This window comes from Pelodiscus sinensis, chromosome 21, assembly GCF_052426305.1.
Source record: "Pelodiscus sinensis isolate ZL-2025 chromosome 21, ASM5242630v1, whole genome shotgun sequence".
NCBI lineage: Eukaryota > Metazoa > Chordata > Testudines > Trionychidae > Pelodiscus > Pelodiscus sinensis.
Genome location: NC_143072.1, coordinates 11908421 through 11931242, shown reverse-complemented (window position 1 = coordinate 11931242; position 22822 = coordinate 11908421). Strand labels below are relative to the sequence as shown.

The 22822-nt window shown below is 47.5% G+C and overlaps 1 protein-coding gene across 5 annotated transcripts in view; it reads right to left on the bottom strand.

The window, feature by feature from the left end:
- The window catches only part of STX1A (syntaxin 1A), a 204492-nt gene extending 183044 nt beyond the window's left edge, over positions 1-21448 (bottom strand). For 2 of the 5 annotated variants that reach the window (XR_012897117.2, XM_075904977.2), the window contains exon 1: positions 21331-21448. Coding sequence is in view for 3 of the 5 variants with exons in the window: in XM_075904977.2 (XP_075761092.1) it covers positions 21331-21444 (114 nt within the window). In the remaining 2 variants the exon portion in view is untranslated. The remainder of the gene's footprint in view (positions 1-21330) is intronic. The other 3 variants (XM_075904976.2, XM_075904978.2, XR_012897118.2) reach the window with 2 other exon arrangements.
- Between the last annotated feature and the right edge of the window lie 1374 nt (positions 21449-22822).

Genomic DNA, 22822 nt, shown 5'->3' with positions numbered 1-22822 from the left:
GGAGCTAGATTCTGAGTCTCACTTTTTTAAACACACACCCAAAAGTAAAAAGCAAGACTCACCAACTGGATGCAAACCAGATAGGCAGCAAGAACCTGAGCATTCAGAGTCTGCTGCAGTTGAATTGTACAGTGTGGTAGAAATACATGGACAGTTTTAGGGCAGAGCATGTAAAAATAATGGTAAGCGCACACTCCAAAATAACTGTTTCACAAGGAAAGGATGATGCACAGCCTTTTCAGCTACAATTCTGAGGCAGGGACCAATACAAGGAGATTCCTTATTCCACTCCCTGGATCCTTCCCTCCCATCAGTGCACAGAAAAGGTAAATATACGACATTTCAAATACATGAAAGGTTGTTACGAGGAGGGAGAAAACCTTCTTGTCAGGATAATTAAGCGCTGGAATAAATTGTGTAGGGGGTTATGGAATCGCCATCAATCAAGAATAGGCGAGACAAATACCTGTCAGAGATGAACTCGTTATTACTTAGCCCTGCCTTGAGTGCAGGGAACTGGACGAGATGACCTACACTTCTATGATTCTACTTTCACACAGTGAGGGAGCCAAATAGAGAGCTCAAGTTTGTAAAAGACACCAATTACTATGGTACCAAAGCAGACATAATTAAAAGAAAAAGAACTCCAACCAAAAGAGATGTGGCTCCTTTCCCTCTTCTACTAGGTAGATGACTTGCATGTATTGTCTGGGCACGAACTCCTTTTCTTCTCTTTCGGACACCATTTCCAACAGAAGCCTCCATCAAACTGGAGAGACTGCCGTCAGAGCTAGGCAAAGTCTGCTCTCTTCCGGTAGCATTCCACAACCCTCGGCCATTTGCTGAAAACTGTCTGGAGCACCTATCACTATCTGCGCTGCTCCACCTGCATTGTTTTAAGGAACACAGTTAACACAGGGAAAGTGATCAAGTAAGAATGTAACAACCATACTGAGTCAGGTCAGTGATCCATCTCTCTCAATAGCCTGATTTCTGATAGTGGCCAATGCCAAGTGCTTCAAAGGGGATAAACAAAGCAAGGCAATTATCGAATGATACTTTCTTATATTTCTTTTCGCCAGCTGCCTATCAGTTTCATTGGGTGCCCTCTGGTTCTTGTGTTATGTGAAGGGCTATTCACTTCTCTGTTCATTTTCTCTACACCACTCATGATTTTATAGACCTATATCAGACCTCCTCTTAGTTGTCTCTTTTCTAAGCTGCAGCCCCAGTCTTTTCCATCTCTCCTCAGATGGAAACTGCTCCATACTCCTAATCCCTTTGGCTGTCCTTAATATATATTTTTTTAATTCTAGTATATGTTTCTTTGAGAAGAGCAGACCAGAACGGCATGCACCGTGCAAGTTGTGGGCATACCATGGTTTTTATAGTGGCATAATAATATTTGTTGTCTTATCTATCTATCCTTTTCCTAATGGTTCATAACACTGTTTGCTTTTTTGACTGCCACTCCATGTTGTCCAGATGTTTTCAAAGAACTATCCTCAATGACTCCAAGATCTCTGTCTTGAATAAGAATAGATAATTTAGATCTCATTATGTCCTCGATACAGTTGGGCTTATGTTTTTCAATGTACATTATTTTGCATTAGCATCATTGAATTTCATTACCATCTTCTTGAATAGTCATCCAGTTTTGTGAGATCCTTTTGTAACTCTGCACTGTCATCAGTGTACTTAACTGTCTTGAGTAATTTTGTATTGTCTGCAAACTTTGCCACCTCACTCCTTTACCCCTTTTTCAAGATCATTTATGAATGTGTTAAACAGCACTGGTCTCAGTACAGATCCTTGGGAGACCCCACTAGTTACCCCTTTTCGATGTGAAAACAGACCTTTTATTCCTATCCTTTGTTTCCTGTCTTTTAACCAGTTATTGATCCATGAAAGGACATTTCGTCCTAATCCATGGCTACTTATTTTGCTCTATCAAAGGCTTTCTGAAATCCAAATACACTACAGCCACTAGATCACCCAGGAGAATGTTTGTTAACCACCTCAAAGAAGTCTAACATATTAGTAAGGCATAATTTCCCTTTACAAAAGCCATGTTAACTCTTCCCCAGAATAGTGGGCTCATCAAGGAGTGTGTCTAGACTACAGGGTTTTGTCGACAAAAGTCCACTTTTGTCAACAAAACTAGACCTGCATCTACACTGCCGCTGAGTTCTGTCGACATAACGTTGACAGAACTCAGCAGTTTTGTCGACGGCTGTAAACTTCACTCTACGAGGAATAACGCCTTTTGTCGACAGTTCTGTTGACAGACTGTGTTATTGCATCTACTCTGTCCTTTGCATCTACACTCTCATGTCGACAAAGCGGCTTGCTTTGTCAACAGAACTGGATGTAGTCTAGATGCTCTTTGTCGACAGAAGCTTTGTCGACAGTATCTGTCGACAAAATTTCAGTCAACAAAAGCCTGTAGTATAGTTTCAACCAATTTGCCTGGTGCTAAAGTTAGATTTACTACCCTATAATTGCCAGGATCACCTCTGGAGCCTTTTTTTAAAAAAAAAAAAACAGTCATCACATTAACTATCTTCCAGTCATCTGATACTGAGGCTGATCTAAGCCATAGATTAAATGCCAGTTAATAGTTCTACAATTTCATATTTGAGTTGTGAATACCATCTGTTGCTGGTGATTTATTACTATAAAATGTATCAGTTTGTTCCAAAACATCCTCTAATTACACCTTAGTGTAGGATAATTCCTCAGATTTGTCACCTAACAAGAATGGCTCAAGTGTAAAAATCTCCTTCACTTCCTCTGCAGTGAAGACGGATGCAAATAATTCATTTAGCTTCTTAGAGTCTTGTCTGCCTTAAGTGCTCCTTTAGCACCTGGATCATCTAGTGGCCCCCCTGATTGTTTGGCAGGCTTCCTGCTTCTCTTGGACATAATTCTTTTTGTTGTTTGTGTAGATGTGTGTCTTGCTAATTGCTTTTCAAAGTTTTCTTTTGGCCTATCGAGTTCATAGAATCATAGAGCTGGAAGAGACTTCCGGAGGTCATCAAGTCCAGCCCCCTGCCCAATGCAGGACAAATCCCAGCTAGTTATAGGTTTACACTTGATGCACAAGAGTTTGTGCATTTCTATATAACGTTTAATGTGAAGCTCTATTATGCTGTTTTTAAAAATGTCCAGGCATTTCACTTGTGTGACTGTTCCTTTTAATACCCATTGAATTAGCTTCTTTGTTTTTGTATAGTTTAAAATAAAAGGGCTAGGCTAGCGCCACCATTCCTACCCACCCTGATTAATAGCCATTGATGGACCTGTCCTTGATGAACTCATCTAGCTCTTGAATCCTGTTACAGTCTTGGACTTGACAACATTTGGCCCCCCACTACAGACACCATCTTTTACTCAGCCACCCGAACATGCCCCTCTTAACATCTTTCTGAAGTGTCTTGTTTTTTTAACTTTTATATCCTGGGTGAGCAAATTACATCTCCTACTGTAAGAAGTTGAGATTTCACCTAGATCCCAGAATTCCTCACACCCCCCTCCCAGGAACAACTTTTAGCATCTGCACTGTGAGTTCGATATACCCTCACTCACATAGTTCTCCTTGAGATAAGCAAGTGCAGCATATCTAAAGCTCCTTAGCAAAGGCATTTTAGAGCTGAAGGCCAAAAGAGCAAAATTACTCCCTTCCAAAAGCGAAAGCATTGATTTCTGAAGTCACTTCTTGCCCAACCCCTATCATTCTAAAAGACATCCCCTAGAGAGATTTCCACTTGGAACGGACTTGTCGATGGAAGTTGAAGGAAGGGGAACGGTCAGGAATCGGTCTTATAATGGAACCTGGCTTATAACTTTAATTGTGGAGTTCTTATGCCATCAGTGTGGCCAAGCTGATGATTTTTGCTATTCCCTTAAAGGGGTTTTCCATCAAGTCACTATCACATCTCCCATATTTATAATCAATTGAATTCCTACTATTCACTATATTACCAGTGCAGAATTTCAGATCCCTAGAACACTGATGGCTTCAGCACTATAACAGGTCACAGTTAGTGGTGCTTAAATGAGACCAGGTTTCTAAGTGTCTGTTCTAGCTGTAGTATATTATGCTAGACACAAGGGCAAATCCAGAGACTCCAAAGACAGAAGGGACCAGTGATCACTTGGTCTGACCCCATCTAACACAGGGCAGAGAACTTTCCCACGATCATCCCTAGAGCATCTTCCAAAGCACCACCTCTTACTCTTAGAGGCAGAGTCAGTGGCAAACTGGATTCTTCTCTAAAGAACCCCCATGCTCCAGGCACAGCATAGTGTTTGTCAAACACAAGGAGAAGGAATGACTGACAACAGAGGCGACAGGTTTGTATAATTTTTGGTAGTGCTCCATTAGCCACACTCTCGACCCCTGTTAACCACGCCCCCTGGCCCCCATTAACCAGGCCTCTGGAGGTAACATGCTCAGGGCAAGATGGACACATGACCAGAAGTAAAAGATGTCATGTCACCACTCTCGAAGGACTTTTCCCACCATCCTCCTACCAACAGGATTAGTTTGGCCCCCACCAAACCCCCCCCCCCATGCAACTATCCTGCAATTGCATTAACCCAATATGTGTGACATTAACTCGGGGGCAGAGAGGCTGGGGGAAGTGTTCCCTCACGGCTACTTGCGCAAGTACAACCGCTCTTGCGCAAGAACCCACAGAGTATCCACACTGCCCACCTGCTCTTGCGCAAGGAAATTTACCGTACGGCGTGGTAAGAGGGGGAATCTTTCACAAGAGCTATGCTCTTTTCTAACAGGTGTAAGCTCTCTTGCGCAAGAGGGCAGTGTGGATGCTCAGCAGGGATTTCTTGCGCAAGAAACCCCTATGTATAAAATGGTCATCGGAGCTTTCTTGCACAAGAGAGCGTCCACACTGCCATGGATGCTCTTGCGCAAAAGCACAGCTCGCACATGGCAGTGTGGACATGTTCTTGCGCAAGACTTCTTGCACAAGAACCCTTCCGCAAGATATTCTTGCGCAAGAAGCCGCCAGTGTAGACATAGCCTAAGAGTTTCCTCCCATGAGCAGAATGAATTTTGTGTTGTGCACCAGTACTGAGTTCATGTGGCTTGTTTGGATGTGCCACTATAGCACCCAAGTTATTAATAAATATTTTATAAACTTTTACCTTTTCTCTCTGCTGCCATGTTTCCTCCTCTTGTTCCATCAGCTCCCCTGGTGCCTGCTGCCCCCCAACTCCTCACCCTCTTCTGCTGTTCGGACTCCTGCCCTTCTGACTGCCCTCAGCCTTCCTGCAACCTGCCCCCCTCCGCCAGCCCTTCTCTCCCCCTGTGCCCACTCCTCCAGTAGCCCCACTCTGATCATGTGAGCTTCCCCTCCTCATCCCCTCTTCTAACACCGCCCTCTACACACCTGCCCTGCCTCTCTCCTCTAGTGCTGGTCCCTCCCCTTCTGCTTCACCCCCAGAATCCCCTGGCACCTTCACCTTCCCTTAGCCCCGCACTCCCCTGGTGCCTGCCCCTTCCCTTACTGCCCCTGCCCCCTGTTTCCCTGATGCCCACTCCCTCACCACTCTCTGCCCCCATTCTCCTTATGCCCCTCTGTGCCCTCATACATGACTTGCTCCATACCCACCTTTCTCATGCCCACCCCTTCTTTCAAGCCTTCTCCCAGCACCTCCTCCCTCCCCCGTCTAGCCCCCAATGCCCTTACCCCTCCTCTCCCAGCATCACCCTGTCCCCCCTCCCACTGACACCTTCCCTCCTGCCCTTTTCCTCATTGTCTGCACTTGGCCCCCTGGCATTTGTCTCTCCTCCATGCTGTCCCTTGGTGCCTTCCCCTTTCTTCCCCCTCCCCCTCCACACAAGACCGTTCCTCCCCCTCCCCTTACCGTTTCCCTTACCTTACCTTCTTCCTTCCACTTTGCGGGGACGGAGTCTGCGCTCGGGTCCCAGAAGTTCCCTGACTGAACCCGGAGCCAGGCCATACGGTGCAATGCTGCACGGAGCAGTTTTGAAGTCCCGGGCCTTGACATCACGTCACGCCCGGGTGTCTCCCCGCTTACTGGTAAACGCCGCGCATGGCAGCAGCAGCAACCGGCAAGTGGGAGCTGGACTGAAAGCTGCGCACAGCAGGGACGGGACAGGGACCGGGGGGGATGTTCTGGGGCTGGGGTGGGAGGACACGTGGGGGGGCTGGCAGGTGAGGGCCGGGGCCCGCTCCAGGCAGGGCCAGAGGAGAGATCCAGCTCCAAATATTGCTGGAGCAGGGCCCCCGGCTGAATATTGGTGGAGCATGGGCACCATGAGCCCATATAACTCGCCGCCCATGACTGACAGGACAGACACACTTGCCCAGGCTACGAGGCTAGGCAGAGACTCTCAGAGCTGACCTCCAAATACAAAAGATCACCATGTTTGAATATGGATGTGAAGCATCAAAATAGCCAACATGATGTTAAGCATGATTTCGCAACCAACGCAGGCGAGGTTTAATCATCGTCGGTTGACATGATGCTTGTCCACACAGACTCCAAAATCATGGTCACCACATCAGCTACCCCGACTCCTCCCACTTCCAACATTCTGTTGTGCACTTACTGACTTGCAGGGCGCCTCTGCTGCAATCATGGGATGTGACTGCAGATTGAGCAGACCTAGCTGAGCTATCTTGGGCACCAGAGCAGTGAAGTTGCGGCAGTGCACGCTTCAACACAGGTTAGTTCACACTGAAGTGCAAGCTGCCCAGGGGTCACCTGAGCTAGCCAGGCTGAATCTAGATCAGAGGTGTCTAGCCATGATGCTGTCATGCCTAGATTGCAGCATAGACATGCTGTGACAATACACCCTCTAGGTTCACACTCTACACACAACTGCAACCATCTTTGTACAACATGCCTTGTAAGGTGTCATTTGAAAACTCATAATTTGCTGTTCAACATTGTCCTGGTAAAATTTGTGGCAACATGTATGTGAAGTTATAAAATTCCTCTGGACAATGTTATTAGCTCATGTACCAAACCTCACAGCCCTGCCCAAGTGGAAGTGAGCAGACAGGTCTGTCCCAAACAAAGGAATGTGTGCTTGCTTTAATTTGCATTTAACAGAATCATCAAACAAAAACCCAACCAAAGTTTAAAAAGTTAACAAAAAAATCCAGCAAGGAACATCCTCTCACATAGAGTCTGTGCCTCCTGGTTCTCAGCTGCAAATATTTTTTGAGAGGGTGACTAAAACTACAAAAAGGAGGGACAAACATCCCAAAACACCCATCTTCTTCTCCCTGCCCACCTCAATCTCTGCACCTGAGAAGACAAAAGAAAACAGAAGTCGGACTCAGAGGAAGAGTACTGATCTGAAAATTTGATCAGTAGTCTGTTGAAGTATGTGGTAAGACTGCATGCTTTGTAGCTACAATAATTCCTGAAGTAGATACTAGTAAATGTTTAAACTCTATTTTTTATAATAATTTCTGACTTGTATGCCACATTATTTGTACTCATTTATTGTCTCTATAGGTAATAAGCTTGTTTTCCTGTTTTATCTAATCCATAGGGTTTAAATCGATGTCTCTGAGTAACTAGTGAACTGCCATATTAGTCTCTTAAAGGAATAATGGGCTGAGTCTATTGGTACTCTCCAGGAGAAGGCTGAGCAGCCCAAGACATACATTTCTGGGGGAAGATCTGGGACTGGGGATGTGTTGGGGTCACCCAGGTTGGTCACAGCCATAGTGTAGCTGGCAGACTGCAGTTACACACAGAGCACAGTTTGCATGCTGGAAGCTACCACATTCCCCAACTAGTCTGGATTGTGCCCTGGTATGTTACACTAGGGCTGTGAACGCCTAGCCGACTATTTGATAAGCAAATGCTTATCAGACAGTCGGCTCACCAGTCAACTAGTTGCTTCCACCACCCCTTGCTGCCACTATCGGAAAGAGGCAGCCAGGAGGGAGAAGAGGAGGGGTGCTTCAAAACAGCAGCGCTGCATGGAGGCCGGGGTCTGCTGCTTTGAAATGCCGCACCAGCGCATTTCCCCACTAACCCTGGCCTCCATGCAGCGCTGCCGCTTTGAAACACTGCGGGGAGCATGGGGCCAGCAGGGGACTCAAGCAATTCCCTGCTGGCCCGGTGCTCCTCGCAGCGCTTTCACCTCTGAAGTGTAGCTACAGCCACAGAGCTGTTGCTACACTTCAAAGGTGGAGGTGCCGTTATCGACTAATTGAACAGTCGATGCACATTGCATCAACTATTAGATTAGCCAATCACTCACAATTTAACATCCCTATATTGCACAGAGGAATCCTAGCTAGGTCTGGGTCTGAATAAAAGCATCCGTAAATAGGCTAAAGAAATAATAATGAGAGCAAGTGGCCTGGTATATTAGCACGACCCCTGCAGAAAGTGTTATAGCCTGGGTCTACACTAGCATGTATCTGAAAACCTCCAGTCGCCTAAGTAGCAGCACCAACAACATGTTCTTGCCCCGTCATCTTGCCCCCCTCAGGCCCATCTAAGAGGGCAATGCTACGAATGCCCCTGGCTGCTCTGCACTAGCACTCCCACCAGCAGAGCTGCACTGATCACAGCACAACTCTGCAAGGCTGGGAAAATGGCAGAAAAATGGCAGTTTGCAGCAGATACGGCTCTCTGAAGAGGGACAGGTCTAGCTGTGCCAAGGGGCATACTGCCCAGGTCACTCGCAGCGACAGAAGTTAGTTGGAGGCTGCTCTGAAAGAATAAGTCACCTAGTGGAGAGAAACTGTGCTCCTTTTCTCAGTAATGCCTCCCCAGGAATACTTGGCAGAATCTCAAAGAAGGTAGGATGCAACAGGTAAGACGTGATATCAGGGAGCGAGGCAGCTCTGGCTTGTGCCATGGTTTTTAAAGCAACCAATCAAATCATGCATTACACAGGCCTGGACTCTCAGATCTTGGATTTCTGGCTCCCAAGCAAGCTCAGAACTTGGCAATTGCTCAGAGTACCCTTCCGTGAGGATGTCTGCCAGAAAAAGAGTCAGAATATGTCAGCAGCTGCCCCACTCACTGGGGATACCCATGCACATCTGAGTTTAACCCTAGAAATAAGGGAACAGATGGGCTTGAGAGGCACCACATTACTCTTTGGTCAAAGGGCCAAATCTAGCGTAAACAGACTTACCTCCTACTGATTTCAATGGGATTTATAATAGACTCACTCTAGGACTGATGTCAGTAGAAACATCTTTCACAATCAGATTTCTAATGGTCTCTTCCTTCACATCAGAGTACATTTGTTAGCTGTTAGAGGATAGGGAATGGGAGATTCATGTGACTGTATTGAATGTAGGGTTGCCAGGTGTCCGGTTTTGAACAAGTTGTATTATTATCATGAGTATCAGTCTGTAGTTGCGTACTGCGTGAGCGTGTCTACCAGCCAGGCAGTACGCAACAATGCAGTAGAGGGGGAGCGGGTGCCAGGGTGGGATGGAAACCACGGGGCTGGACTAGCCCATGCGGGACGGGCAGCGCCCCAGGATCTGCATGTGCCCAGGCCAGCCCCGCTCCCCGCCTGCTGGTTCCCCTCACCGCTCTTCCCCCCAAGCCAGACAGCCCCCCTCCCTCTGACCTCCTCCCAGCCAGCCCTGCTTCCTGTCAGCTGTTTCTCTCCCCTCCCCCCCCATCTCCCCTGGCCAGCCCCGCTCCCCCCCAACTCCCTCCCAGCCAGTCCCGCTCTCCTCCTGGCCAGTCCTCCACTTCCCATTCTGAGATCATGTTTATCCGGTATTTTTTTTGAAACCCATCATAAGAACGGTTGTTACTAGGTCAGACCAAAAGGTCCATCTAGCCCAGTATCCTGTCTGCCGACAGTGGCCAGCACCAGGTACCCCAGAGAGGGTGGACCGAAGACAATGATCAAGCGATTTGTCTCCTGTCATCCTTCTCCAGCCTCTGACAAACAGAGGCCAGGGACACTATTTCTATCCCCTGGCTAAAAGCCTCATATGGACCTAACCTCCATGAAGTTATCTAGCTTCCCTTTAAACTCTGTTATAGTCCTACCCTCCACAGCCTCCTCTGGCAAAGAGTTCCACAGACTACGCGTTGTGTGAAGAACTTTCTTTTATTAATTTTAAACCTGCTACCCATTAACTTCATTTGGTGTCCTCTAGTTCTTCTATTATGGGAACTAATAAATAACTTCTTTATTCACCTTCTCCACACCACTCATGATTTTATATACCTCTATCATATCCCCCCTCAGTCTCCTCTTTTCTAAACTGAAAAGTTCCAGTTGCTTTAACCTCTCTTCATATGGGACCCATTTCAAACCCCTAATCATTTTAGTTGCCCTTCTCTGAACCCTTTCCAAGGCCAAAATATCTTTTTTGAGGTGAGGAGACCACATCTGTACACAGTATTCAAGATGTGGGCGTACCATAGTTTTATACAGGGGCAGTAAGATATTCTGGGTCTTATTTTCTATCCCTTTCTTAATAATTCCTAGCATCCTATTTGCCTTTTTGACCGCCGCTGCACACTGTGTGGAAGGTTTCAGAGAACTGTCCACGATAACTCCAAGATCTCTTTCCTGATCTGTCATAGCCAAATTAGCCCCCATCATACTGTACGGATAGTTGGGGTTATTTTTCCCGATGTGCATTACTTTATACTTATCCACATTAAATGTCATTTGCCATTTTGTTGCTCAATCGCTCAGTTTGGTGAGATCTTTTTGGAATCCCTCAGTCTGCTTCTGTCTTGACTATCCTAAACAGTTTGGTATCATCTGCAAACTTTACCACCTCTCTGCTTACCCCTTTCTCCAGATCATTTATGAATAAGTTGAAAAGGATTGGTCCCAGGACTGACCCTTGGGGGACACCACTAGTTACCCCTCTCCATTCTGAAAATTTACCATTTATTCCTACCCTTTGTTTCCTGCCTTTTAACCAGGTCTCAATCCAAGAAAGGACCTTCCTTCTTATCCCATGGCAAAGTAATTTACACAAGAGCCTTTGGTGAGGGACCTTGTCAAAGGCTTTCTGAAAATCTAAGTATACTATATCTACTGGATCCCCCTTGTCCGCATGTTTGTTAACCCCTTCAAAGAACTCTAACAGATTAGTAAGACATGATTTCCCTTTACAGAAACCATGTTGACTTTTGTCCAATAAATTATGTTCTTCTACATGCCTCACAATTTTATTCTTTACTATTGTTTCAACTCATTTGCCCGGTACTGAAGTTAGACTTACTGGTCTGTAATTGCCAGGATCAGCTCTAGAGCCCTTTTTAAATATTGGTGTCACGTTAGCTACCTTCCAGTCATTAGGTACGGAAGCCAATTTAAGGGATAGATCACAAACCACAGATAATAGTTCAGCAATTTCCCATTTGAGTTTTTAGAACCCTTGGATGAATGCCAACCGTTCCCGGAGATTTGTTAATATTAAGTTTTTCTATTTGTTCCAAAACCTCCTTTAATGACACTTCAATCTGGGACAGCTCCTCAGATTCATCACCCACAAAGGACAGTGCAGATTTGGGAATCTCCCTAACATCCTCAGCCCTGAAGACTGAAGCAAAGAAATCATTTAGTTTCTCCGCAATGGCTTTATCATACTTGATTGCTCCTTTTATATCTCGATCGTCTAGGGGACCCACTGGTTTTTTAGCAAGCTTCCTGCTTCCAATGTACTTAAAAACATTTTGCTATTTCTTTGAGTTTTTGGCTAGCTGTTCCTCAAAATCTTTTTTTGCTTTTCTTATTACATTTTTACACTTGATTTGACAGTGTTTATGTTCCTTTCTATTTATCTCACTAGGATTGGACTTCCACTTCTTGAAAGATGCCTTTTTGTCCCTCACTGTTTCTTTTACTTGTTCGTTAAGCCATGGTGACTTTTTTAGGTCTCTTACTATGTTTTTTAATTTGGGGTATACACTTAAGTTGGGCCTCTATTGTGGTGTCTTTAAGAAGTTTCCATGCAGCTTACAGAGATTTGGCTCTAGTCACTGTGCCTTTTAATTTGTTTAATTTCAAAAAGGGGAATTACACAAAAATGAGGAGGTTTGTTAAATGCCAGAGTGCTGGACTGCTGAGGTGTTCTTCCCACCATAGGAATGTTAAATGTTGTTATATTATGGTCACTATTCCCAAGCAGTCCTGTAACAGTTATCTCCTGGACCTGATCCTGTGCTCCACTCAGGACTAGAACATAAGAACGGCCGTACTGGGTCAGACCAAAGGTCCTTCTAGCCCAGTATCCTGTCTGCCGACAGTGGCCAGCACCAGGTATCCCAGAGAGGGTGGACCGAAGACAACGATCAAGCCATTTGTCTCCTGCCATCTCTCTCCAGCCTCTGACAAACAGAGGCCAAGGACACCATTTTATCCCCTGGCTAATAGCCTTTTATGGACCTAACCTCCATGAAATTATCTAGCTTCTCTTTAAACTCTGTTATAGTCCTAGCCTTCACAGCCTCCTCTGGCAAGGAGTTCCACGGGTTGACTACACTCTGTGTGAAGAAGAACTTTCTTTTATTAGTTTTAAACCTGCTACCCATTAATTTCATTTGGTGTCCTCTAGTTCTTCTATTTAGGGAACAAATAAATAACTTTTCTTTATCTGCCCTCTCCACACCACTCATGATTTTATAGACCTCTATCATATCCTCCCTCAGTCTCCTCTTTTCTAAACTGAAAAGTCCCAGTCACTTTAACCTCTCCTCATATGGGACCTGTTCCAAACCCCTAATCATTTTAGTTGCCCTTTTCTGAACCCTTTCCAAGGCCAAAATATCTAACCCTAACCCTAACTAAATCGAGAATTGCCTCTTCCCCTTGTGGGTTCCTGCACAAGTTGCTCCAAGAAGCAGTCATTTAAGACATTGAGAAATTTTATCTCCGCTTCCCTTCCTGAGGTGACATGTACCCAGTCAATAGGGGGATAATTAAAATCCCCCATTATTATAGAGTTCTTTATTTTGGTAGCCTCTCTAATCTCCCTCAGCATTTCAAGGTCAGTATCGCTGTCCTGGTCAGGTGGTCAGTAATATATCCCTACTGCTAAATTCTTATTACTGGAGCATGGAATTACTATCCATAGCGATTCTATTGAACATGTTGATTCATTTAATATTTTTATTTCATTTGATTCTACATTATCTTTCACATACCGCGCCACTCCGCCAACCACACGACCTGCTCTATCCTTCCAATATATTTTATATCCCGGTACGATTGTGTCCCACAGATTTTCCTCATTCCACCAGGTTTCAGGGAATGCCTATTATGTCAATCTCCTCATTTAATACGAGGTGCTCTAGTTCACCCATCTTATTAGTCAGACTCCCAGCATTTGTGTAGAAGCACTTTAAAAATTTGCCACTGCATATTTGTCTGCCCTTCCCTGATGCATTGGATTCCTTTATACGCAGTTGTTTGTCTGCTCTGGCTCATGGTTTGTCCTCTCCCCTCCTCTCTTTCTGACTACAGCTTAGAGAATCTCTGTCAATGGATTCTCCTGTAAGAGAAGTCTCCATCCGATATAAGTGCTTCTCTGCACCAATCGGCTTTCTTCCATCTCTTAGTTTAAAAACTGCTCTACGGCCTTTTTAATGTTCAGTGCCAGCAGTCTGGTTCCACCCTGGTTTAGGTGGAGCCATTCCTTCCTGCATAGGCTCCTCCTCTCCCAAAAGTGTCCCCAGTTCCTAATAAATCTAAACCCCTCTTCCCTACACCATCGTCTCATCCACGTATTGAGACTCTGATACTCTGGTAACCCTAATTGAGTGTCCATTCTTCTGTGAGCAGTGCCCTTCCCTCACCAGGGCTTTAGATGTGCTGAAAAGTCACTGTACCCAGGCCACTGGAGGGAAAACTTAGGATTCACTCTCTAAATTTTAAAATTCAAAGAATGTTAAGAATCCCATTAAAATGCAAAGCTATAATCTGTGGGGCAGCAGAACCCTTATGCTACTCTGTTAGCTTCAATAAGAGCCATCTTTTCATTTTCTTGCTAGCTCAATGTATGAGATCTATGAAAATAGGAAGAAGCTGGTCCAGATTATTAATGAGGATGGCTAGAGAGACCTGCACCTCAAGTACAGGCAAAGCAAAGCCCAGCTTCCTCCTAACCTCAATTCGTTAGAGATTAGAGGAGCCACTAGCAAATGAGAAGATCTCCCCAAAGTCCCCTTTATCATTTCTTGCCTTTCTGATGTGCAGTTTGCATCTACTGCAGAAATTACACCTCTCCCTGCCCTCGGGTTTCCATCTCTAGCCTTGACATTCTCAGCCCACGGGACCTTAATACCCTCTCCTGGTGCTTAAAGGAGAGCAGTTCCCATTTGGCTCAGGCATTCACAGGATGTGAAGCCCTTCCTGCTGTTCAGAGAACAGAAAGGATCTGCAACTGAAGCCTTTAATTAAAAATGTTTTTTCCATTCATACACCTGGTGGCAGCCATCTTGCTGAAGACACACACAGAATGACATTGGCAGAGAAGGGGTCCTGCTGAGACTCAGTCCTGCTGGAATTCTGCTGTCAGGAGCAGAAGGATAGTAATGTTTACAATCTTTCAAAACATTCAGCATAAAGCTATCGTTATTTCAATCAGTTGCCAAACTAGCATCACAGCAGGAAAGAAACTGAACGGCCTGTTTTCTTTAATATTGAAAAACTAACATTTTTAAATACTCTGCCAGTGTCACATCTCAGTCAGTTAGTGGCTACCAATAGGGCACTCACGTGACATAGATTTGAAAATATTTATTTATTTAAAACTCTATCACAGTCGGTACTGTACTGGAGGAACAGTCCTTTGCCTTGGGAGCTTTCCAATTGCTTCTTTTGCACAGAATGGCTGTAATTTTCTTTCATTCATCCCCCTCCTCACCCCCCCCCATACACTCCCTGTTTCTGTTACAGAATTATGGAAAATAGAGAGGGTTCCCTATTGTACCATTTCAGTTTTCATCCAGCCCAGGTTTAACTGTCCGAAGTAGCAGGTCATCTACCCCTCCCCTTGGGAGACAATTCCACAGTCTAACACAGCTCACTCTAAGTGTCTCCCAGTGCTCAGCCTACACTTTCCTTTTCTGGTTTAACCCCAATGTGTCATTCTTAAATGATTCCTTTCTCCGTTTGGATTAACACATTTCAAACAGTGTTGATGAAACTGAGGAACAGCACCGCCTGCAGCAGAAATTAGATTGAACTTGCTGAGTTCCTGTCCATCACAATTTTGGACAGTGGACTTCAACCCTGGCCCTCTTCCCCACCTAACCTTGAAATTTCTAGAGCAGAAATGACTGACAGACCAACCAGTCATGAGAGGGAGCAGCAAGGATGTCAATGTACACTGGCTCCCGTCGCTGTAAAACTAGCAAAGTTTAGATTAATCCACTTCACTCTCATTTGTGACCTAGCTATGCATTTGAACTCCGGACTCCGGAATAGGCAGGTCTGCGCACAAGTATCACAGCTATTTTTGCAGGACAAACAAAAGCAACGTGCCTGGCTCAGCAGCAGGGACTATTCCTTGTGTACAGCACCCAACATGACAGGGCTTCATTCCTGACTGGGGGTGCCAGTTTCCATCTCTCAGAGCTATTAATTCAAGCAGTCTTCAAACTTAAGCAGACAACCTGTTGTTACACTGGTTTCCACATTTTCCAAGTTACCTTTACAACCAAGAAATCAAGAAGCATTATTTCCCCCTCACCCATCCAACCACCAGGAAGAGCTAAGATTTTGTAGCACAATTCCATGTTCACAGAATATACAGCATGGTGGCAATAATGAACAGAAAGTTACATGTGTGATATGGTGGCAACTGTCAGATCAGGAACAAGAAAGTAAAAACATCTGAGTGGCACTGGCAAGGCTGCACCTACAAACCTATGCAGCTCCAGGTTCCTCGTCGTCTGAATGAGACCTGACAACCAGAGAGAATGAAAAAGCAACAGAAATGAGTAGGGGGTCAGAGGGACTGTTTTATGAAGAAAGGGCTAAACAGCTACATATGTATATCTGGACTAAAGAGCAACTAAAAAGCTACAATATTAAACTACAATGATCTAAAAAGCAAAAATATCAACAGATTTGAGGAAGAACAATGAAAATAGGAAAAATGGTATAACATTCCACAAAGGAAGAGAGTCTGGCTATCTGGAATCATTTGCAAGAGCTCTAATTTCTGTTACTTGACGATCTGCTGCAGTTTCTTAAAAGAACTTTCCTACAGTAGCCCCCAGGCAGTATTACAAAGGCAAAACCTTAGCAACTCTGTTCAGTTTCATTCAGAAGCCAGTGCCTTTGCTAGGAAGCATAACTAAGTATAAATACTCAACAGAATGTAAACAAAAAGATGCCTGCTCTGATGCAGTATTAGGTAAAACTTGGGTTAATGGTGTTGGTGTTTATAATGCAACTTGTGCCCAGAAACTCAGATGAAGATCTGAGCCACATTATGCTCAGTTCTGTATAAACTCACAGAGAGCTATAGGTTCCAGTCCCAAAGAGCTTAACATTAAGTCCTGCAACTGAATCCACACAGATGGACCTTTAACTTCAAGGGGGTTGTGTAAAGGGATGTTAGGCTGCAGTAGTTTATACTATTAACCATTAAACTCAGAGTTATCAATTAATCCTAACGATTACACACACCACCCCTCTTGCTGCCTCTGTATCAGAGGCAGCGGGGGGGGGGAGGGGGAGGAAGGAGGGGAGGAGAGGTGGGTGAGAGCTAATGCAGAGCCAGTGTTTAAGCTAGCTCCCTGTGTGTGCCTGCTCCCACTGAGCCCCCAGTACTCCCCTCCCTTACCCCCCCCCAGCTGCTTCTCACAGAGGCAGCAGCGTGGGGAGGTGGGAGCCAGTGCCTATGCAAGGCACTGGATTTTAAGCCAGCTCCCCAAGCACCGGCTCCCGCCTCTCCCTTCCCCATGTAAACGTGTAACTGCTAAAAAAATCTAGCGGTTATATATTTATACAGCTACACATTAGTTAACATCCCTAGGTCTGTATGGGCACAAGGCAGGGTTGCCAACCCACAGAAATTTCATTTATGGACAAAAAATGGGAAGAATTTACAGAGACAAATTTTTTTACGGACATAATTTTTACACTATATTAAGACAACATAAAAGTGAAAAATAATCGTTGTCATTCATACATCACAAGAACAATAAGCTATTTAATTCACTTTCATTTAGTTAGTCATGGCCCTGACGCTAACTCGGCAGGATAATGTAGATGATAACATCACATAGATCACGTGATTCATGTTACGTCACCTCAACCATTGAGCTAAATAAACTAAAACATCCAATTTCCACTGCGCCGCAGCAAAATGGCTGAAGCAGCACAGAAGAAATGTAATTGTTATAGAATAATTGCTGTTTTTTGAAATTTTATTGCACTTTTACGAAATTTATGGACACCTAAATTTTTTTTAGACATGTCCAATTTCAGCTAGTTTTTTTACAGACTGTCTGTAAATTTATTAACGGTTGGCAACCCTGGCACAACGGTCTGTGCATTGATTCAACAGTAGCACTGTAGGGCTACGTCTACTCTGGCATGATTTTGCCCAAATACTTTTAACGCAAGAGTTTTTGCGTTACAGTATTTGCACAAGACAGCGTCTATACCAGCATGTGCCTTTGCGCAAGAGATGTGCTTTTGCGCAAAAGCATCTGTGCCAGTGTAGACGCTCTCTTGCGCAAGAAAGTTCCGATGGCCATTTTAGCCATCGGGCTTTCTTGTGCAAGAAATGAACGTTGCCTGTCTACACTGGCCTCTTGCACAAGAACAGTTGCGCAAGAGGGCTTATCTCTGAGCGGGAGCGTCAGAGTATTTGCGCAAGAAGCCCTGATTTCATACATTAGAACGTCAGTGTTCTTGCGCAAGTACTTGCGGCCAGTGTAGACAGGCGGCAAGATTTTGCGCAAAAGCAGCCACTTTTGCGCAAAATCTTGCCAATGTAGACACAGCCTAGGAGTACAAAATGCAACATGTGGGTGTAGCAAAAAAAAAAAAAAAAACAGAGTGGAAAGAGGGAGGATAACAAAAGCCGGTGCTTACATGGGCTACATATATGTATATTTGTTTCATTCTGTATATTACACACCCCTACAACAAGCAGCTCACTGACATCCAATGCAAATCTTGGTCCATTAAGAACAACCAGAAATAAAGAATGGCCCAATGGATTCTGAGAGTCACACAGCAGCCAAGGAAAACTCTCTGGAAGTCAGGGTGAAGCAGCCTCACATTAGGGCCCAGGGACAATGCCCTGCAAGGGCTAAAGGGTGCACCAGATCCGTTCCTACAACCTCCTGTCAACCTACCACACACCAGAACATCCCATCAGCCAGCCTCTGCTAAGGCTCCTGGGAAGGTTTTCAGACACATGCACACGGTGTCACCCTCAGCAAATGGGCCAAGTCCATTTATACAAGCTCCTCATAGGCCTTCCCCTCTCTCAACACCCCCCTCATTCTAACACAGGTTCACATCTCTTCTCCCCACTCTGTATGTGCTGTCCCTACCCTAGAGAGGGTCAAACCTACACAGCAGTCCATCTTACCTTCCTTCACCGTGGGGAAAGACTTTTATTTTAGTCAAGACTAAGGATGTTAAGAAGCAGGTAACTGACCAATCGTGTACTAAACACAATTTGTATCAAGTACACGCTGTGGCTCTGCAGTTTAAATATAGTAGGAGCCGGGCGCTCAGGCAGCCCAGCTCCTACTACATTTAAACTGCAGAGGGGATAAGTCCCAGTCCCAGCTCGTTCTGGGTCCCAGACCTACCCTGCTGAGGCTCTGCCTTTTAAATGTAGTAAGAGCCAAGTGACTCTTACTACTAGAGATGTTGAAATTAGATTAATCAACTAATCGAACAGTCAATGAAATTTCCATCCACTATTCAATTAGTTGATAAGGGTGTGTCCACTTTGAAATGTAGCCAGAGATACTGGCTGTTGCTACATTTCAATGGCAAAAGTGCCATGTACTCTGCCTTTGAAATGTACAAGAGCCCCAGCAGGGTATCTTGTACATTTCAATGCCAAAGCTCCATGCTGTCTTTCAATCTTTGAAATGCACAACTGTCCCTCCAAGTGCTGCATAGAGCCTGGGGCTCCACGTGTTTCAATCTCTGAAATGCACAAGAGCCCCTGCTGGCTTTTAAGCAGGCTCCCCACACCATCCCCCCCCCCCCCTTGCTGCCTCAGATAGAGGCAGGAAGGGGGAAAGTGACTAGTCGCTTACATCCCTACTTACTATACAGGCAGTCCCCGACTTACGCGGATCCGACTTACGTCGGATCCGCACTTACGAACGGAGCTTTCTCGCCCCAGAAGTCGGGGCGAGAAAGCCCCGTTCGTAAGCTGCTCCGGTGCCCCTGGTCTGCTGGAGACCGTCTCTGCTCCCCGTGTCCCTGGTCTGCTGGGGGGAGGGGGCGCAGCTAGTGTGCTCCCCCCCCCCCCAGCAGACCAGGCTTTTGTTTTGGACTCTGGGGCAGAGCAGCTGGGGCACTGCCGATTGGTCCTGCAGCGCCCGTGGGCACTACTGGACCAACCCGGCAGCACCCCAGCTGCTCTGCCCCAGGTCCTGATTCAGCCGCTGCTGGTCAGTTTCAGCAGCGGCTGAATCAGGACGTCTGGGGCAGAGCAGATGGGGTGCTGCTGGGTTGGTCCAGTAGCACCCCAGCTGCTCTGCCCCAGGCGTCCCCAAGTCAGCTTCTGCTGAAACTGACCAGCGCTGACTACAGGAAGCCCCAGGCAGAGTTGCTCTGCCCCGGGCTTCCTGGAATCAGCTGCTGATCAGTTTCAGCAGCAGCTGACTTGGGGACGCCTGGGGTTCTTAAGTTGATTCTGTATGTAAGTCAGAACTGGCCAGTTCCGACTTACATACAGATTCAACTTAAGAACAAACCTACAGTCCCTATCTTGTACGTAACCCGGGGACTGCCTGTATTTAAAAGTCAGAGCCGCAGCGGGGTAAGTCTGGGATCCGGTGCGAGTTGCTCATGCCAGGTCCCTGACTACTATGACTCTGCCCCCCTACCCCTCTCCTGCACACCACGGTAACAGTGCTGGGGGAACCCGCTTTTAAGCTGGTTCCTTCCAGCACTGGCTCCTCTTTCTCCCCTTGCTGCTTGTGATCTAGAGGAAGCAGGGGGAGCGAGCAGTCGACTCGACTACCCAATAAGCCTAAGCATGTCGGCTACTCTTTTACGTTCCTAGTTAGTCCATTTTGCACAAGCATGCCCCCCCTTCTGAACCTGCCAGTGTCAAAGCCACTCATGCAACCGGCTGCCCAGGGCCTGCAGCAAGCATGTCACATTCAACAATACTTGAGTGCCCTGCCAACCTCTGTACCATCAGGGCGCACACAATGGAAGCCTCAGATTACCTCTCCAGGCAGAGGCATCAAGCCCCCCAGTGCAGCCCTCCTCTCAGCACAACACATCCAGCCTCCCCACCCCCGCACTCACCCCACAACCCCATCACAGCGAGGGCAGGGTCTGACCTGACCCCCACCCTCACCCCACAACCCCATCACAGTGAGGGCAGGGTCTGACCCGACCCCCACCCTCACCCCACAACCGAGAGGGCAGGGTCTGACCCAACCCCCACCCTCACCCTCACCCCACAACCGAGAGGGCAGGGTCTGACCCAACCCCCACCCTCACCCTCACCCCACAACCGAGAGGGCAGGGTCTGACCCAACCCCCACCCTCACCCCACAACTCCATCACAGCAAGGGCAGGGTCTGACCCGACCCCCACCCTCACCCCACAACTCCATCACAGCAAGGGCAGGGTCTGACCCGACCCCCACCCTCACCCCACAACCGAGGGGGCAGGGTCTGACCCGACCCCCACCCTCACCCCATCACAGCGAGGGCAGGGTCTGACCCAACCCCCACCCTCACCCCACAACCCCATCACAGCGAGGGCAGGGTCTGACCCGACCCCCACCCTCACCCCACAACCCCATCACAGCGAGGGCAGGGTCTGACCCGACCCCCACCCTCACCCCACAACTCCATCACAGCAAGGGCAGGGTCTGACCCGACTCCCACCCTCACCCCACAACTCCATCACAGCAAGGGCAGGGTCTGACCCGACCCCCACCCTCACCCCACAACCGAGGGGGCAGGGTCTGACCCGACCCCCACCCTCACCCCCCAACCCCATCGCAGCGGGGGCAGGGTCCGAACCCCCCCGGCCCGGCTCTGTGCTCGGCTCGGGACACGAGCTTGTCGCTCGCCCGCACAGAGCGTCCCCGGCCGCTCGCCCCCGACCCGGGGCAGCCCGGCCGCACTCACCGCGCGGAGCTCGCCGGTTCGGTCCTTCATGCTGCCGGCTCCGGCCGCGGTCGGGGCGCGGCGGGGCGGGGCGGGAGCGAAGAGGTGGGGGCCGGGCGGGGCGGGGCGGCGCATGCGCCTCAGCCGGCCGGTCCTAGGGCGGGGGTGTGAGTGCGTGGGGGGCCCACGTGTGGGGGCCCTGGGGCTCGGCCGGGCGCGCTCACGCTGCAGAGCGTTCCGCGGGTCGCTGCGGGCGGGCTCGTGGCCAGGGGCGCAGCAGCCGTGCGCGCGGAGAGCCTCGTGTCAGCGGCTCCGGCGGGGCTGGGCGATCACTTCGGGGGGGCATGAAGTGGCCTAGGGCCCCTGCAAGGGGCGGGGCCAGGACACGTGTGTGCTCCCTACCCGCAGACCCTGACTGGCCAGGGGGTAGGGGGCACCTGGAGTCTTTACCCCCCATCTCTGGCTGATCTGAACAGCCACTTCTTGTGCGCCCCCATCCCCAGGCCATATTCCCTGCGGCCGGATCCGACCCACTGAGGCGCTCTCGCCCACCCCTGCTCTACAGCCTCTCCAGTCTGAGCTAGCTGAGAGCCAACTCTGGCTGGAGAGAATCACTGAGATCTCAAAGGATGCCCCAGTCACGTCGTCCCGGTCCAGTAAAGGTGTATTTTTGTTTAGGGCTATATTGGGAGCTACAAGAATTTGACAGCTTCATTCAGTTTTCCCTGGAAACTCAGCCCTTTCTAAGATAGGGTGGGTGGGCAAAGACAAGGAGTTAATTCTGGGTTTAGGGAGTGGTTACAGTTCTGAATTTTAAATGGCTCTTGAAGCAATTGCATTGTGTTTTGGAGCTTGCAAAGGGTCCTTCATAAGCTGCTCACTAAATAATTTTCATATTTGTTTTCAGTGAGGCCATCGCTAGATTAGATAGTGCTCTCTCACAAAGCGGGGTAGTAATAGAGACGTAGCCGTGCTAGTCTGCTGCTGCTGAAACAAAAGATGGGACCATGCAGCACCTTAAAGACTAACAAGGTGGTTTATTATTTGGTGGGTCTGGCCCACAAAAGCTCATCACCTAATAAACCATCTTGTTAGTCTTTAAAGTGCTGCAAAGAGAAGGGGGAAGAGTGAAGAGAGCCTGTTTGTGGGAAGAGTTTCAGAACTCCAGGGTCCAAGGCAGCTCTAGCATGCCACCCTGTGGTTAAATCATTCTTTTTAGGACGGAAAGAACTATTAGTCATTTAATTGCTAGTCTAACCTAAGGATGTTAAGGACTAGTCAACTATCCAATAAGCAAATGCTTATCAGATAGTCAGTTGACTAGTTGATTCCTCCCCCTTGCTGCCTCTATTAGATAGAGGCAGCAAAGAGGAGGGGAAAAAGAGGGAGTACTTCAAAGCGGCAGCGCCGCGTGAAGCCCGGGGTCAGTTGGGCATTTCTGTGGAACCCAGATTCTGGGGAAATGCCTGGGGACAGCCCAGCTGATCCCAGGTTCCACTGAAATGCCACACAG